The sequence below is a fragment of the Bidens hawaiensis genome, unplaced genomic scaffold (assembly GCF_021521415.1).
Source record: "Bidens hawaiensis isolate Kalapana, Puna unplaced genomic scaffold, B.hawaiensis_p1.1 tig00014295_1, whole genome shotgun sequence".
Lineage (NCBI taxonomy): Eukaryota > Viridiplantae > Streptophyta > Magnoliopsida > Asterales > Asteraceae > Bidens > Bidens hawaiensis.
This window is the reverse complement of record NW_027492230.1, coordinates 87,167-106,071: the sequence shown is the minus strand read 5'-3', so window position 1 is coordinate 106,071 and position 18,905 is coordinate 87,167. Positions and strand designations below refer to the sequence as shown.

At 42.1% G+C, this 18,905-nt stretch overlaps 2 protein-coding genes across 2 annotated transcripts; both read left to right on the top strand.

The window, feature by feature from the left end:
• On the top strand, positions 1 to 1,089 carry LOC143546217 (phenylalanine--tRNA ligase beta subunit, cytoplasmic-like). The gene is made up of 4 exons (XM_077037925.1): positions 1 to 48; positions 494 to 535; positions 636 to 712; positions 780 to 1,089. The coding sequence occupies exons 1-4, from the start codon at positions 1 to 3 to the stop codon at positions 1,087 to 1,089; spliced, it is 477 nt and encodes a 158-aa protein (XP_076894040.1).
• On the top strand, positions 499 to 2,762 carry LOC143546216 (phenylalanine--tRNA ligase beta subunit, cytoplasmic-like). Its single transcript, XM_077037924.1, has 6 exons — positions 499 to 535; positions 636 to 1,712; positions 1,801 to 1,902; positions 2,015 to 2,150; positions 2,259 to 2,348; positions 2,659 to 2,762. The coding sequence occupies exons 2-6, from the start codon at positions 1,206 to 1,208 to the stop codon at positions 2,760 to 2,762; spliced, it is 939 nt and encodes a 312-aa protein (XP_076894039.1). The 5' UTR covers positions 499 to 535; positions 636 to 1,205.
• The last annotated feature ends 16,143 nt before the right edge of the window (positions 2,763 to 18,905 follow it).

Below are 18,905 nucleotides of genomic sequence, written 5' to 3'. Positions count from 1 at the left end.
ATGCAAACACTAACAGCAGATTCCTCCTTACCAGACTCTCTACACCAGGTATGTTATCTCTTCCTTTGTATTATTATTCTCATGATTCTTCATCATTCATATTCTCTTGATTTAACCCGGGTTTTAACCTAATTCACTTTTAAATTCGGTTTAATTGTGGCTTAATTTTCTTAGGTTCTTTGATTTGGTAATCTATACAACAAATCTGATGTTATGGATTTGTTTAATATTGTATTTGCAGCCTATTCACTTTTAAATTCGGTTTAATTGTTGTATATTGGTGGATAATTAGGTTAAATTTTGTTAGGTTATTTAATTTGGTAATTTATACAACAAAGTTGATGTTTTGGATTGGATTTGCGACCATCAGAGATAGAGTTTAAGCCGCTTAAACAGGTAAAAAGGAACGTCTGCATTACTTGATTTGTGCATACATTAAATTAAACTCATGTAATGTTAGAAACTTACAACTCTAATATGTCTTCGTTTATAGGTAGAAACTTTCAAAGCTGATAAATTGATGGAGTTTTACAAGGTAAGTCAAGCGTATATTTTCATTTTAACGAGTGCGTGAAATTGTCAATGTGTGTTTATACTTTATGCATATAATCTATGTTTGCTTTATGACCTTGCAGTCTGATTTGAAATTGAAGAAATTCTTACGCGTAATTGAAGACTCTCCTGTTTACCCTGTTATTTATGACCGAAACAGGTATTCTATTTTGATTTTTTAGTATTTTTGATCATTTAATTTACAAACTACCGATCGATATGTGCAGAACCGTGTTGTCTCTTCCTCCAATAATTAATGGAGCCCCCTCGGCTATCTCTTTGAAGACCAAAAACGTGTTCATTGAATGCACATCAACTGATTTGACCAAACCGAACATTGTTTTGAACACAATGGTTGCAATGTTTTCGGTTTACTGTGAACAGAAGTTTGAAGTTGAGCCAGTTGACGTAACATATCCAGATGGAAAATCCTATATTTGCCCCGAGCTATCACCGTATGATATGAAGGTGTCTCTATCACACATTAATTGTATAGTTGGCGTCTCTTTAGAGGCATATAAGGTTGCTCACCGTTAAGTTAATATGTATCATTTTTAGGAGTTGAGGAAAAAACCGAGGTGTTTAAGAAGTGAGGGCCGTCAGTGGGTTATAATTCGGATATTATTAGTCGTCGATATGGGGTGTTGGCGTACATGGCGGCTGGAAACGGGCAGTATTTTCGAGTGGGCGGGTCGGGCAGTGTGCAGGGTGTGGCGCAGTGCGTGCAAGATTTGAGTTTGAGTGAGTGTCAAGATTGTCTTTCAGAGGCGGGTGGACGGTTGAAGTCAGACTGTGGGGCGGCCGCTTGTGGTGATATGTACTTGGGGAAGTGTTATGTAAGATACTCGGGGTCATACAGTTCCAAGACCGTTCATGAAGGACGCATCTATCAGCTGAAACTTGATTTCGCCAGCCCATTTCTTCAATGTAATGTTGGAAAATCCTATATTTGCCCCGAGTTATCACCGTATGATATGAAGGTGTCTCTATCACGCATTAATTGTATAGCTGGCATCTCATTAGAGGCATATAAGGTTGCTGGGTTGTTGAACAAAATGCGGTGGCATGTGAAACAGTCTGTCTCAGAAAACGACTGCAGTTTTATTGTGTCGGTTCCACCAACCAGAAGTGACGTTCTTCATGCATGTGACGTGGCAGAGGTATAAATATTATTAACTGTTATTATTATTATTATTACCATTATTATTATTGTAAGTGACATGAGTTTTCTGTTTTTTTGTAACAAAGGACATGGCGATTGCTTACGGTTTTAATAACATTGAAAAGAAGATACCTGCATCTTTGAAGCCCTTGCCTCTGAATCAGTTCAGTGACTTACTTAGAACAAAGGTACACATTTTAAATCATTTCAGTTTATAGTTTTGACTCATTTACTTATAAACTAATAATAATTGTTTGATGTATGTGCTTGATATGTTTTATGGTTTGTTTTTCTGTTTAGATCGCACTGTGTGGTTACACGGAAGTGTTAACATGGATTTTATGCTCTTACAAGGAGAATTTCTCCATGTTGAACCGAAAAGATGATAACAAAACTGCGGTTATTATTGGAAATCCTCGTTCTGCAGATTTGGGAAGTAACAACGTTATGTCATGTCATTTGACCGTAGACATAAGGTGTTTTTAGTTTTATACGTAGAGATTCAAGTCATTTAAATTTAAATCAGTTAACCATTTTTTTTAAGAAAAAAGAAAAAGATGTGATTGGCCTTTTGACCAAACTCTCTGCCCAAACGCCGTCATCAATAGAAAAATGCTTAGAGCAAAAATTGAAGGTAAGCGTCTAATATCTTCTTCACCTGTAATGGTGTGGGCGTGTTTTAGGCACAAAATGGGCTAAGCCTTGCGTGATATACAATTTAAGCACATAATATCTTATCTTATATCAAAAAACATAGGGTAAACTGTATGAGAATGGTATATACTTGATATCAATTTTAGTTTTTGAAATATATTTTAAAAAGTTAACGTTTTAGGTTTTAATTTTAAGCACTTAAATTGCTAAGATGATGGTTAATGCATATACGGTTACATGCCGTGGATACAATCTTTTCATGTCATGACAAAAATTTGAGCATGTGATAGATATGTCTGTTCAAAACTTAAAATCAGTGAAGGCTTTGGGTCAATTTTGGGCTCATGAAGGTCAATGGGTAGAAACACAAGAATGTGAACATGTGAATATGTGATAGATATGTCTGTTAAAATCCTTTTTTTCTGATTCATACGAACATCCTTTTTTTTTCTAATTCATACGAATCTAATTATGCAAAATTTCACGAAGTATTGCATCAATATAATAACAAAAGGGGAAATAACAACAATATAACAAAAAAAAATAGTATAGTGGATAAAGCCTCACAAAGACATCATCAAAAGATGATAAATGGTCTAAACTTCCCCACACCGGCACCTTCAACAAAACGCCAAAGCCAAAAAAAAAAAAAAAACCAAAGCGACCCGGAGGGCGTTGTTCCCCGGCATGCTTTGGGGTGTTTTAGGCCATCCACAACGCACATAATAATTAACTAGCAGATATTTTTTGTGTTTGAATTTTATAATAAAAAAACTTTAGCACGTCATAAAAATAAAATAGAATAAATTATGCAAACCTGAAATTATTATTTTTTTCAGGTCTAAATTGACAAGTCTTGAACCACCAAAATATTCCGTTAAAAAAAGTTGGCCTTCCAGAAGTAGAAGGGAGGCAATCTAATAACGATCAACATGCCTTAGCAATATTATAGTATATATACGTGGAATTTAATATTTCCTTGTAATTTATAAAATACAACATTTTCATAAAAAAATATACATTTTTATACATATATAGCGTACAATGTTTTTAAAATCGAAGAAAATACGGCGTTTACTAAATTTAGAAAGTATTATGAAATACACACTACAACTTTTGTAAACTTGAGTTATTTTCCATCAAGTAATGTCTATGCAATGAACTCTCAATCATGTTTTTTGCATGATTATTAGCGACTATCAATCCGGTGATAAAAGGATTTATAAATTTTAATCAATAGATGTTTGTCTGAACATATCAGATAAAATAATTACATTGAATGATAAAAACTAAATTTTTGTAACTAATAAAATTGCATATATATAATGTAGTTTTAAAGTATTAAATCTTCTTCATAATTGAGTTACAATGGAATAAATTGGCTTTGGAGTGGCAAAGTTGGAGGTGTAGCCATTAGAGACATGGAAGGGACGACCAACCGACTTCACTCCACTCTACTTCTTTTCTAGTTTCCATTGTTATTAATTTAGAATATAATTTAACATCATTATCAATAATATCTTATTACTACTTACAAACACAAATACAATTAAAATATACAAGATTAACGTAATCTAAGCATTGAGCCAGATTTTCAATTAAAGTATACACGATTAAAATATTTAGCTCATAAACGGAATATGACTTAGATATAATCAGTAACCCCACGTCTCCACCCCCACACAAATAATTTTATTTTCTTTCATATAGAAAAACTTTAGATATACATGTTATACAATTTATGGATGTTTAAACTTTATTGCATTGAACTGTAATCATGTTTAGCTAAATGGGGTCAACTGTAACATAACATGTACATTGGTTATATATGTAGGACTTGATAGAGTTACACCTCTATGTGAGAACATGGTTAGGATATGAGTTCGTGGAGACATAAGATCGCGGTTAAGAACCCTTAGGGGAGTGTACACCTTAGGTGGACTTAGCTTGTTTTGTCATTTAGTAATGATATTTGTATGTTGTGTTGTGATGTTATAAATCTAAATACAGAATTACCTTTACTTCTACTAGATATATTATGTTAATTGTAACTTCCTAATTAGGCAGTTGGATAACATTACTAGCACACTAGCATTATATATTTTAGTACTTTGCGTTGTAAGCAGGTCTTATATAATGTTAAGGGTCCCACTTGAAACAACATCTCTATTCCAAAAGATAAATGTATGGTTTGCATATATCATACCCTTGCTAAACTCTATTAATAACTTTGGTATGAGTGAGATCTTATTGTTGTTATTTGTTGTATTTTCCTAAAGTTATTTTATGTTATAACTTAAGCTATCGAGATACTTTACGACAAAATTGAAATGTTAAAAAAAAACAAATGTTCGCAATTTTAACTAAAACGTAATTGTTTCATAGAGTTGTGTGTTTTTGTTTTAAATTTATGTTTTCAAAATTCAGATTAGTGAAATGAAAAGTTAAAATTCAAATTAAACGATCACTTGACAAACACATCAACTTGTGTTTTGGTCCATATGTGTAACACAATTTTCATGTTCATAAAGTGTTCCAGGCTCTATCATATTCAATTCACAAATATGACCCGTTTAAATCATTCATGTGAAGAAACCTTAAATGTGATCCGGCACCGGCCGTCATCATAACCCTTATTTGTCCGAAGTGTTGTCTTATCCGCTGAAGAGGTAGGTCCCAGCAGAGCCCAGTTGGACCCGCAAGACTCACCTTGAAGAGGGACGTCTGCGCAAGGACCAACCGGTTCCGCAGGACCAACCATGCTCAGAGATGAAGACCTTACGCGCAGTACGCCAGCTGTTCCCGCAGGAAAAGCCTCCCAATGGTGAAGTACCCCGCCTGTTCCCGCAGCTGCGGATACAAGCCATCAGGGAAGGCTACCCGCACTAACAGCAAGGCTACACGCATAAGGCACTAACTCAATAATTCAGTAATGTCACCTGAAGGAATGAGCAAGGCGGGAACACTCCCGCCCAAATGAGCCAGTCCGTACGCTTCTGGAAGGTCTTTTGTACTATACCTGCCAAGGTATGGACAAAATAGACAAGATCTGACCAGAGCGGCCCATGAACCAATCACAGGGTGACAGCTCACCGACAACAGTACGAGGAGCACGCTCTAGTACAAAATGTCACTATCAGCCGCTGCCTACTCACCAACCCTTGCGTGGCACGTACATAGCCTGCAGTTGGTGGAAAAGGAACAGTACACAGCCGGCCATGTCACTATCAGCCGCTGCCTACCCACCAACTACCAGCATGGCACGTGCGTAGCCCACAGTTGGTGGAAAAGGAATATTATACAGCTGGCTGTACCTGCTTGGAAACCTACCTTCGGCTATAAATACTCCAACACCTTGGAACGGTATCGTTATCTTGTATCTTATCTTCTCTAGCAATCTCTCTTTATATACACTTATATTCAGAGCAATCTAGTCTGATTCTCACGCCGGAGGGTGGTCACAAGGAGGAACCCCCCCTTCTCAGTGACAAGCTCACGGTGTCTGTTTTGCAGGTCATCAGAATAACCATCTCTGCCGGACCTAACCCTCGTGGGAAACATTACTTAACCCCCAGATTATCCATAATCTACTCGGGGGCGCTTAGTGTTTCTTCATTGGCGCCATCCGTGCATAAAAGCTAGAACTAATTCTCAGTTTTTTCAAAAAACCTCTGAAAAGATGGTTAACGTTACTCCGGTCCCAAGGCCAGTGAGTGACCAAGAAACCCCGGTAACCACAACCCCAGCTACTGGGGGGAACACCGGCGGTTACACAAATTTTACTAACACTACCCCGGTTACCCAAGCCGGGGCAAGTGCAGTAAACAATCTTTCACTGGTACTCACCGATGCCCAGTTGGAGAAACAGACGAGGCTCCCCCGCCAAACACTCGATCAAGTTAAGGCGTGGGCCGAAGCACGTCAGAAGGAATTCCAAGCTGAGTTGGATGAACGCTTGCGTTCACTCCAACAGGCTGACGAATTCGGAAGCACTCGACAACAGCTCAACATGAGCAGTGAGTGCGAGTACTCGGACGATGATCGGGAGGAATCCGACACCGACGCAAACCCTCGCCATAGGGCGAAAGGGAAGCGTAAGGAAACGGACTTCCAACGAAGAAGAAATTTCGGAGAAACCTTCAAACCAAGGACCGCGGGGGGAAACCCACGTGACTTCTCCAAAACCTTTAGACCAACTGTTGCAAATGCGGGAACGTCCAAGTTTGCAAGGGACATTGCGGAAGCAATCGCCCCGAAAAGTGCCAAACAAATGTCCAACATAGGCACTTATGATGGTATGTCCGACCCAGACGATCACTTGAACAGATTCATAGCGGGGGCAACCGTCAGCAACTGGACGGAACCCACGTGGTGTTATATGTTCCAGATGACGCTGGTTGGAGCGGCCAGGGCGTGGTTTGATCGTTTACCGGTCCACCACATCTATGATTGGGCGGACTTTCAACACAAGTTCAGCCAACACTTCAGTCAACAGAGGAAATATACTGAAGAGCAGTGGACGATCCTCAACTGCGTCAGTGAGGAGGATGAATCTTTACTAGACTTAATCACGGGCTTCAACTCCAAAAAGCTGAGTCTGGGCACCATAAGCGAAGATCTTGTTCGCGCCGCTTTCATCCAGGGCGCCGAATACCCAGAGCTTATCCGCACGTTGACGGGTAAGGACGGCATGCCATCCACATGGGATGCCATCATGACGGCGGCCAAGCGCTTTGCCGAAACGGAGAAGCAACTGGGTAAGGATCTTCCCCAGAATACACACCTCTACACGCAGAGGACTAGAGAAAACAACGTTCGGACCGCTCGGCAAAACAAAAAGAGGAAGCTAGGTATTTGGCAGTCAAGGGTAAACTTTGACACCTCATCCAGCTCTCGCCCTCTAGTGGGCAGAAGGGATAACACGCACCCATCAAGCCGAAAACACCGATGGACGCCACTCACCAAAAGCGTCACGGAAATATTTGCCACCGAAAAACTCCCATGGCCAAAAGCTCCAATGATCCGGCAGCGACCTAATGCGGATCAGAGCAAATCCTGTGACTTCCACGGGACAAAGGGTCACAGCACTGAGGAGTGTACATCCTTGAAGGATATTGTTGAAACATTCGTCAAGGATGGAAGACTTACACACCTTGTGGCATCAATCAAGAATGGAGGGAGGAATGATAAATTATACAAATGCAACGGACGAAAGCCCGTTGACATCAGCATCCACATGGTTCATAGTAACATCAGAGGAAGAAAAAGACGAATGACAGAACCATGCGCGTGGAAGGAAGCTGAGGTGCGCTTCCCGCGAGTGCCAGGAGGACCCAGCAAAGAAGGCCCTATCGCCATCAAAAGCCAGCTGGGGCACTACATCACTTCCCACACTCTTGCTGACAACGGCGCCTCGTCAACGGTGATGTATAGGCAGTTCTTCGACAAGCTAGACGACGAAGACAAGGAACGCCTGGAAACGGTCTGCGCCTCGATGGAAGGGTTCGACGGCAGCACAAACACCCCCTGGGTATCCTATCTTTCCCCGTCATTCTCACGGATGGGAAACACTCCCGCACAGAAGATGTGGACTTTGTCGTGATGAGGAAGCCACACCACACGTACGACATTCTCTTCGGGAGAGACGGGATGGCAAGATTCAATGCCGTGGTATCTTCAGTCCACGGCATGATGGGATGGCCAACAGCTGAGGGTGTAGCGATGATCACCGGCATTCCCCAGGTATGCATCGCATCTGTCTCATCTAAACCCAAAACAAAGATGGCTAAACCAACCATCACCGAACCGGAAGAATGGGCCTTCAATGGCAAATACCCTGACCAGGCCGTTACCATTGGCCCAACAGTCATTGATCCTACGCGCACCTTACTCAAACGCTTACTACTGAAAAACACTGACATCTTCGCATGGACACCAGCTGACATGACTGGGGTACCTCGAAGTAAGGCAGAGCATAAGCTCAAGTGTGACCCGGCTTTTACGCCAGTCATACAAAAGCGAAGAGTAATGGGGGCGGAACAAGCTAACGCGTGTAGAACCCAAGTCAAGGAACTCCTTGACGCAGGCATCGTACGCGTTAGCAGATATCAAACATGGGTTGCAAATCCCGTTATGGTACCGAAGAATAACAAACAATGGCGCATGTGCATAGACTTCAAAGACTTAAACAAAGCATGCTCCAAAGATTGTTATCCGTTACCCGAAATTGATCTTAAGGTAGATTCGTTAGCACCGTTTCGCCTTAAATGCTTCCTGGATGCGTATAAGGGGTACCATCAAATCCACATGGCCGTTGATAGCTTTTCGGACGCCCGATGGCACATTTTGTTATCAAATGATGTCATTCGGACTTAAGAATGCCGGGTCCACGTACCAACGCCTGATGGACAAAGAGTTTCATGCCCAAATTGGGAGAAACTTGGAAGTCTACATGGATGACTTGGTCATCAAAAGCCCTGACGCGGAAGCGATGTTGAAGGACATCGAAGAAACTTTCAACACGCTCAGGAAGATAAACATGAAGCTCAATCCGAGCAAGTGTTCCTTTGGGATGGAAGAAGAGAAGTTCTTAGGAGTCATCGTTACTAAAGATGGCTTCAGAGCGAACCCTGAAAAGGTCGAAGCCATTATCAAAATGGAATCACCGACTACCATCAAGCAAGCTCAGACACTGAATGGACGACTAGTCGCATTTAACTGCTTTTTGGCAAACCATGCAGATAAGTCGTTTCCATTCGTGTCAACATTGAGAAACTGCTTAAAGAAAACGCACTTCCGCTGGACACCAGAAGCGGAAGCAGCTTTTCAGGAGATTCGGTCACGCTTGATCGAACTCCCAACGCTCACAGCACCAGAAGCGGGGGAGGAATTAATCATATACCTTTCCGCCACAGATAGAGCAACCGGAGCAGTCCTGCTAGTAGAACGAAAAGGCATCCAGATGCCAATCTACTATGTTAGCCGTGTCCTAACAGACGTAGAAACCCGGTACTCTACCCTGGAAAAATTAGTCTTAGCACTTGTATAGGCTTCATGCAGGCTAAGACGATATTTCCAAGGTCACCCAATCACCATTCTCACCAACTTCAAATTTGCAAACGTTCTAGGCAAACCCGAATTGTTGGGACGCCTAGCCAAATGGGCAATAGAATTGGGAGAATACGCGATAAAGTACAAGCCAAGACCAGCCATAAAAGGCCAGGTCTTGGCCGACTTTATTGCAGAAGTCCGCGCTTCGCGGGAGAAAGAGTGCCAGGAGGAGGCTCAACCCTTCCCAGCACAGGACATCCAGGAGGTCTAGCGACTCTACACTGACGGAGCAGCCAGCAACGAGGGTTCAGGCGCGGGGTTGAAACTTACCAACCCAGCAGGTCAAGAATATACTTAAGCTATTCGACTGGATTTTCCAAGTACGAATAACGAAACGGAGTATGAAGCATTCTTGGCCGGGCTGAGAATTGCGCGTAAAATGGGAGTGAAAAACTTGGAAGCCCACATGGATTCCATGTTAGTAGCCAACCAAATAAACGGGACGTACACGGCCGTGAACGACACAATGGCCCTGTACCTCGCACAAGCAAAGACCCTTATGCGCGATTTTAACGATTGTAAAGTCATACACGTCAAGCGTAGCGAAAACAAATCTGCGGATGCGTTAAGCAAGCTTGCATCGTTATCCTTCACCCACTTGGGAAAGGATATCCGCATTGAACTCCTTGGAGCACCATCAGTCCCGCACAAGGAAATCTGTGTCATCCAAACCGGCACAGAAACATGGATGACACCAATAATAAATTACCTTGCGGCGGGTATACTACCAGAGTCAAAAACACAGGCAAGAAAAATACGTTGTAAAGCACTGAACTATCAACTCATCGATGACGTCCTTTATAGACGTAACTTTCTTGGCCCACTCCTAAGATGCGTGGACAACCAAGATGCTGACGACCTCCTAAGGGAAGTACACGAGGGCATCTGTGGAGTACACGCAGGTCCACGCGCTGTTGTAGCTAAGCTTAACAATGCGGGATACTTTTGGCCGGGGATGCATACGGATGCGCTGGCATACATCAGAAAATGTAGGTCTTGCCAGCTCTACGCACCCAACACGCATCGCCCGAAGAATGAACTTGTTCCAGTCACCTCTTCATGGCCATTCCAGAAGTGGGCCATCGATGTGACAGGCCCATTTCCCACAGCAGCAGGAAACGTTCAATTCCTAGTGGTAGCCATCGGCTACTTCACCAAGTGGATAGAAGAAAAACCCTTAGCCCAAACAACCGCAAAACATATCAAAAAATTTATTTGGGAATTTATTATTTGTCGTTTTGGACTTCCACAGACTTTGGTGAGCGACAACGACACCAACTTTGCTGACAAGAAGCTACAAGAGTGGCTGGAAGAGCTTCAAATCACCCACACCTTTACCTCAGTGGCGCACCCGCAGGGTAATGGTGAGGTGGAAAGAGCAAATAAAAGCATCGTCGACGGCATAAAGAAAAGACTCTTGGAACACAGATCCGGCTGGGTCGACGAAGTCCCACACGTCCTTTGGGCAAACAGAACGCTGAAAAAGGCCAGTACGGGAGAAACCCCGTTCAGCCTCACTTATGGCACTGAAGCCATGGTCCCGGTCGAAATTGGTTTACCCTCACCAAGGGTCTTGATTCAGCTAGAAGACAATGATGCAGAAAGACGGTTAGACCTTATGCTAACCGAAGAACGCAGAGACTTAGCCGCAGTGCGTGAAGAGAACTACAAGCGACAAATGCAAAAGTACTACAACATGCGGGTAAAACTCTGCAACTTCAATGTAGGAGACTACATATTGCGTAACAACGAGGCTTCAAACCAAGAGCGCCCAGGAAAGCTGGCCCCGGTCTGGGAAGGACCATACATTATCAAAGAAGTTTTGGGAAAGGGCGCATACCGGCTTGAAAGGCTCGATGGCACTCCCATCCCAAGAACATGGAATGGAGCTCAATTACGCAAATGTTACATGTAGATCAATTCCAAACTTGTAAAGAAAAGGCCTAGAGCCACTTCTAATGGAAATGATTCTCCTTTATCACATTGTGTTGATAGCCTTACCTTTATACTTATGAACTTTCCACATTGATGTGCCGGTATTCACCGCATAAATATGGGAAGAAGTAAGTCGTTGCGTGTGGAAGGCGGCAAAACCCGCATAAACACATAAAACGGTAAAAATTTTTAAGGGAAAGATAAGGAAAACCTTCACGCAGGTCAGTTATAGGTGAAGTTTGGTCATCCTACTAAATGCAAGTGACGGTCCTACCCGCACAATCATGATAGAGGAAACTGAACATTAACCTATTAACAACCGCGCGTCGAAAGGTTAACTTATTCAAAACACTTAGAAAATTTCTAAGGAAAAGATGAGGAAAACCTCCACGCAGGTCAGATATAGGTAAAGTTTAAGCCATCCCACTAAGTGAAAGTGACGGTCTTACCCGCACAATCACGAAAGAGGAAGCAGAACTTTAACATATTATCTACCACGTGGAAAGGTTAACTTATCCAAAGTACTTAGGAAATTGCCAAGTTAAACTAGAATATGCATGAGCAAAACATATAAGGTTTACAAGGCAAAGCATTAACAAAAGATTTATATTCCATCAAAATTCAAATATTACAAGAATTGCTGGGCACATACCCGCGTACAAGAATATAAATCTATACAAAAATGAAAATCTACTCTAACGGTGGAAAGGGGTCTAAAGGATCAAGCTTCAGGACTACTCCCACTTGGACCCGCACCATCAGTAGAGCGTGGCGGTTCAAGGAAAGCCTTGAGAAGAGTTAGCCCATCATCAGCAGCACTAATCTCGTTCACCTTCTCTACCACCGGATGCGGGAAGGCAGCATACTGATTCACTGCTTGGTCATAAGCAGCTTCAGTGTCCACATCGTAAAGAGGGAAGTTGGAAGGCGGGATGCCTTGTTCAACAAACCCTAGACCAAGCAGGAAGCCAGCCTTTTCCCCATCCTCATGAGAAGCGTTGAGGGCTGCCTCATCGCATCGTCATATGATGTGTTCGTGAAGACCCGATGCACAACCTATAAAACAGAAGTATATCAAAAACTCTTCTAAGTGTAAGGAAAAGCGTAAAGAAATTGTGAAACTACGCATACCTGTGACAGCGCTTCTCGAAGAAGCCATTCCTTGGTAACCAGAGCCTCCTGGAGGGCAGCTTGAGCTTCATTACGGGCGCGTTTGGCTTCGTTCTTTGTAAGGTTGGCAAGCAACACATCTTTGGCTGCAGCCTCTTCGACGCCCTTTAGCTTACGCTCAGTGTGGTCAAGCACCCCCCTCTGGTCCAAGATCTTTTGGAGCTTCTTGGCATCTTCCATGGCCAAGGCATCATGAGCCTGCTGGAGCCTCTCTAATTTGGCTTTAAGTTCCTCATTCTCGATGCGTAGAGGCTCAGCAACAGCTTCAGCCTTGGTGGCCCTCTCGGTTGCGTTTCGTGCAGTTTCCTTGGCCAGCCGAAGCTGTTCGTTAACAGCTTGGGCAGCCTTGGAACGGGCCTCGAGCCGGGCCTGAACTTCAACCTCAAGGGCCTTGAAGGCCTTCTCCTTTTCCTCACCAAATATCTACGTCTATGTCCCCACCACATCCGCCAACAAATATCTACGTCTATTTCCCCACCACAAACCGCAAACTTACTCTCAACCACACCATTTTTCCTACCTAATATACTATAATCCAGAATTAGAATGGTCATGTGTCTATTATATAAATATGGTCATCTTTAATCTTGTATATAATTGAAAATTTGGCTTAATGCTCAGATTATTTTAATCTTGTATACCTCAATTGAAAATCTAGCTTAGTGCTTATATTACTTTAATGATTTAGTTTTACAATTTTTTTATTATTTTTTTTGAACGACCAACTAAGTAATGCAGGTACCCCGTACGCGCCCCCCATTGGCTAAAGGTAGCCCGAGCCGGCCACTAGTCCGGACGGACGGAGCCCCTAGCGGTCCACCTGTTGAGGGATTCACAGGATAAAACCCGACCTCCACGCCCGCCAAACGGCATGACAGCGAGGAGCCGGTAAAACCGGGTGAGATCAGGACTCGAACCCTGGCAAGCCAGGGTCATCCCTCATATCTCCCATATAAGTTGGTGGTAGTGAGGTTTGATTCCCCTACCTCTCACTTGTAAAGTGAGTGCTCTACAATTGAGCCACAACCAACTTATAATTTAGTTTTACAAATTGACTTGAAAAAAGTATATGTGAAGAAACACTAAATGACCCCGGCAGATTACGGATAATCTTAGGGTTAAGTAGATGTTTCCCACGAGGGTTAGGTCCGGCAAAGATGGTTATTCTTCCTGACCTGTAAAACTGACACCGTGAGCTCGTCACTGAGAAGGGGGGGGGGTTCCTCCTTGTGACCACCCTTCGGCGTGAGAATCAGACTAGATTGCTCTAAATATAAGTGTATATAGAGAGAAATAGCTAGAGAGAAGATAAGATAATATGAGATGATCATACCGTTCCAAGGTGTTGGAGTATTTATAGCCGAAGGTAGGTTTTTAAGCAGGTACGGCCAGCTGTATAATATTCCTTTTCCACCAACTACGGGCTATGTACGTGCCACGATGGGAGTTGGTGGGTAGGCAGCGGCTGATAGTGACATTTTGTACTGGAGCGTGCTCCTCCTCGTACTATTGTCGGTGAGCTGTCACCCTGTGATTGATTCATGGGCTGCTTTGGTCAGATCTTGTCTATTTTGTCCATACCTTGGCAGGTATAGTACAAAAGATCTTCCAGAAGCGTACGGACTGGCTCTTTTGGGCGGGAATATTCCCGCCCTGCTCATTCCTTCTTTAGGTGACATTACTGAAGTATAAGAGTTAGTGCCTTATGCGTGTAGCCTTACTGTTAGTGCGGGTAGCCTTCCTTCTTGGCTTGTACCCATAGCTGCGGGAACAGGCAGGGTACTGTACCAAGGGAGGCTTTCCTGCGGGAACAGCTGGCTTATTGCGTGTAAGGTCTTCTCTCTGAGCATGGTGGGTCCTGCGGAACCAGCTGGTCTTTGCACAGACGTACCTCTTCAAGGTGTGTCTTGCGGGTCCAACTGGGCTTTGCGGGGACCTACCTCTTCAAGTCCCCCCAGTCCATTGTTCTTCTCATGAATTGTTAATGAGGTGAACTTTTGGACTTTAAGCAAGGGGTTTTAAAGAGGGGTTTTTGTTTTTTAAGGTTTTCCGTTGGGATTCTTCCCGCAGTTTTCCTAATGTCACTTGCAGAAATTCCCGACTTTTCTGCCTGATCTTTGGGTATGATGCGGGTAGGTGTGTAACATCTTCGCAGGTCGGGAGCGTTGAGTTTCACTTGTGTAGATTCTCCACGAGGTTTTGGTAGTTTGACATAGTGATCAGTTATGTTAAACAACCACTTCCACCTTGAAGCTCCAAACAATCTAGTTCTCAACGTTCCCGCCATGCGGGGATGCTATTTCTCTTTCCGCAAGCATGGCCCATAGGATCCTTCTTGGTTTCAATTCCCTGCAAGTGCTAAGTATGTGAAGGGTTTCGCCTTGACACTGTACCCGCATTTGTCTTATGGTTCCTTGGTTTCCAAGGTATTCTTGGCTTCAATTCCCTGAAAGTGCTAAGTATGTGAAGGGTTTCGCCTTGACACTGTACCCGCACTTGTCTTATGGTTCCTTGTTTTCCAAGGGGGTATATTCCCTCTTATTTTTGAATCTTTTTGAATCTCTGAAATTTGAAGAGTTGGTGAAAAGATAAGGACAGTCCAAACGGCTGACGGGACGTTGGCGTCTTCTGACGGTTTTAGGACGTGCAGGAAGTTATGACGATGTGACAGCATGTGGTCAATCAGGACGCTTTTTCAGGCGCGTGGGCGCGAGTTTCATGTCACGCGCCATTCTGACACCTGTTGCCAGCTTGCTTTATCCACGTGTCGCCGTTTCATTGCTCCTGCGCACTCTCTCTCCTCCGCATTAAATTCATCGCATTCATTGCGATGAGTATATAAGGGGGTAGAGGGTGCATCCCATCCCATACCTTCACTCTTCTTCTTCTAAGCGATTTCCGGCGAATACTCAACTTTTCCGTCGAGCATTCTCCGGAAATTGTTCTCTTTAACATCTAAAAAATGTCGTCTTCTACTCATGATCTCGAGGTTATTGTCGAGGAGTCCGATGTATACCTTGAGAACCCGACGTCCACGTCTGATAAGGACGATAAGAGTACTGCTGGCGAGTGCCAGTGTACTCTTTCTGTCGATTTATACCACTATATCATCAAGAAGTTCATGCTCGAGCCTTATGAGCCTGAGTTTCCGGAGCCCCACCAGACGGTGTACGATGCCCCTAAGGGCAAGATAGGGGTCCACGCCTCGTTCTTCATATATGGGAATCTCAGATTCCCATTAAAGAATTTTGTATACCGTGTTTTGGAGAAACACGGTGTGCATTTGACGGAGGTGCACCCGATGGCGATTGCTAAAATTTGCCACTTCGAATGGGTGTGACGTATTCTGGGCATCGAGCCCCGCGTCGACCGCCTGATGACCTTCTACTCCTGGAGGTGCATCCAGGGTTGGTATACCCTGGTCACTCGGATCAAGGGGTTGAAGATCTGCGCTACCGAGCGCAGTCTTCGTTCTTGGAAGCGAGAGTTTTTCTTCATCTCCGCTCGCGTCGTCCCCATCGCGATGACGTTCAAGAACGGGAGGGCGCTTCCTAACCTTCACGCCTCCAATTACCAGGAGGCGGAATGGTTCGCCAAGATCTCCCAGATCCAGACTCCGGTTTATCGGTTCGCGGAGTCTGGGATGGTGATGCTCGGGATGAGCCGCGTGTGGAAGGATGCTGGGTCCGGGACGCCGCAAATACCCATCGTCCTTGAATACGGTTTGAGCTCATTTTCTTACGGTATGCCCCACTTTTTGTGTTGTTTTAGGGTTTTTCTACTAACACTTGTCTTTTCTTATTTCAGAGGGGAATGACTTGCAATCGCTCCTGTATCCGCGGGAGACTGGTGGTCCTGCACGGTTGGGTACTCGTGATCTTGACGAGAACGAGTTGCCCATCTTGGAGCAAACTGCGGATAGGTTCGTAGAAGTCTATCCGGCAGGTCATGAGATCCTAAGCGCCACTCGGCCAGGTAATAAGTTCTTCAATCCTCGTCCTCTTCATGCTCAAACTTCTGCTGGAATTCCTCTGATTTTTTCATCTTCTGATGAGGAATCCGCAGATGGGCCCTTCTTTGTGAGGAAGAAGAAGGCTGCTGGCGGGAAGTGTCACACCCCGAAAACCTTAACTTAACACAGCGGAAGTCTTAACTTTAATTCGTCGGGTTATGACAGACGCCGATAGTCAACAATAATAAACAATTAATAATAAAAGCATCATCTTTTATTATAAGGAAATATTTTACAACATCAGAGTTTACTACACGTGCTAATGCACGGTTTACAACACATCACTTTTGTTCAAACACTCCACGCTCTCATTTCCATGCCACCTCGAAACCTTCACTTTCCTGCAAAGCATATTTAAATAATTTTTGGGTCAACACGAATGTTGGTGAGTTATTCCTGAGAAGAAAAACTTATTATATAAATATAAACAATTTATATATAAACAACACATGAATATAATGGTGTACGGCCATTATACTCCCAATTAAAGACCGATCAAACACGGTACACACAATAACGAAACCCGCATTTTACCTTTAAGCACAAAAAGCGTTAGTTGTAGACTAGCTACGAATACAACGCGTGTATGACTACCAATTTTATAACTCGAAACGTACCATACTCAAAATATTCTCACTTTTAACCCAACGCGAATGGAAGTGGGGGGCGTCACCCCGATAGATCTACCAACATTTCTGTGCCCGCCGTCCGGTTAACAGTTATTTAACCAAATTGATTCATCCCACAATAACGACAATTTGTAGTATAATGCGTTTTCAAAACATATATATATATAAATACGAATATAGATATACAATATGCTTTTCGGAGGAAGAACTCACCTTTGATTTCGGGTTTTTGAATAAACGCTCGTTCCTATATTAGTACACGTTCGTTAAATATATATATTCTTATTCTAAAAATCCACACAAGCACATAACGCACAAAGTTTACTACTTATAATCTTATAATTCTATACTTAAAAATATAAACAAGTAATAATCAACTAATAATTGTTTTATTTAATAATTTAATTTAATTATTAAAATTTATAAAATTTATTACATTTAGTTGCTGGAGTGTTTTGGAACAATTCAAGTTATCATTTTATTTAAAATTTTGACTCTATTATAATCGGTTTTGTCGGTTTTGCCGGTTTCGTCGGTTTTGAGCTTAAAAACGAACCGGTTGCCCTTTTTATGAAACTTTTAGTTTTAAATTATCTAAAACACTTTTTATATGGTTTTTAGTCAAGTTTTATTGGTTTTTCAATAAAAATGTTTTGGTTTTTATTTTATTTCCAATTTCTTAAAAATGCCAATTTTTAACGTTTTCGTGTCGGTTTTCGCGACACGAACCGTGTTGATTTAAGTTTTGCTATTCTTGACTTTTCTTATACTTTAACTTATGTTAAATATAAGAATATTATGACTTTAGGAGCTGTTTTAATTCAGTTCCAAAAACTCATGTCGGTTCACCTTAAAAGTCGAATTTTCCGACCGTTAAAGTCACCGACAAGCTATTTAAGTCACAATGTCAAAACCAAACCATTTGGTACAGCAAATATACACATAATAACAAATAATATATCATCATATACATGTTTGATCATCTAGCATCAAGTATGCACATAAAACAAATTTTTAACTACACATGTTCAAGTCTTAGCTTAAGTTTTCAACTATACAATGTACATGTTATTTCTTCAATCTCTACAAGGTGTTTATGTACCAAAATTTCCAGATCTTACTAATCCATAGTAACATCTTATTTCATCCCATAATTATCCTTTAACAAACACATTCTTGATTTCTTTAACATTAAAGTTTCTATTATTAGTAAGTAGCAATTTTTCATAACCTTATTATCATACTAACAATCTTTACAATAGAGTTTACTAAAGTAATTCTAACCACAAGTCTTTAATCATCCACACAAGACCATGTTCACTTATCAAATCATTTTGCAAAACATCTTGTACAATTTATAAAGTTTCCTTTATTAGTAAGTTTAACACAAACTCTTGTTAAGTTATTATGTTTCATGCATCCTAGTACTTCTAGTAGATTTCATTCCTTTCCATATGTCCCATTCAATCACTTAGTTTGTTATTTTCAATCCATATAAAACAAGTATGAGCTTTATGATTAAAATCAAATTTTGTATTACTTGCATGTGTAAGTGTCTTTCCAACAAAGTCAAATCCCTACACTTTTGTCAACCCTTTTCCAAGATTCTTTCAACACCATTATTATTATTACTTACAACTTCTTCAAGTAATCAAGTATGTGGGTTTTCAAAATTACCTTT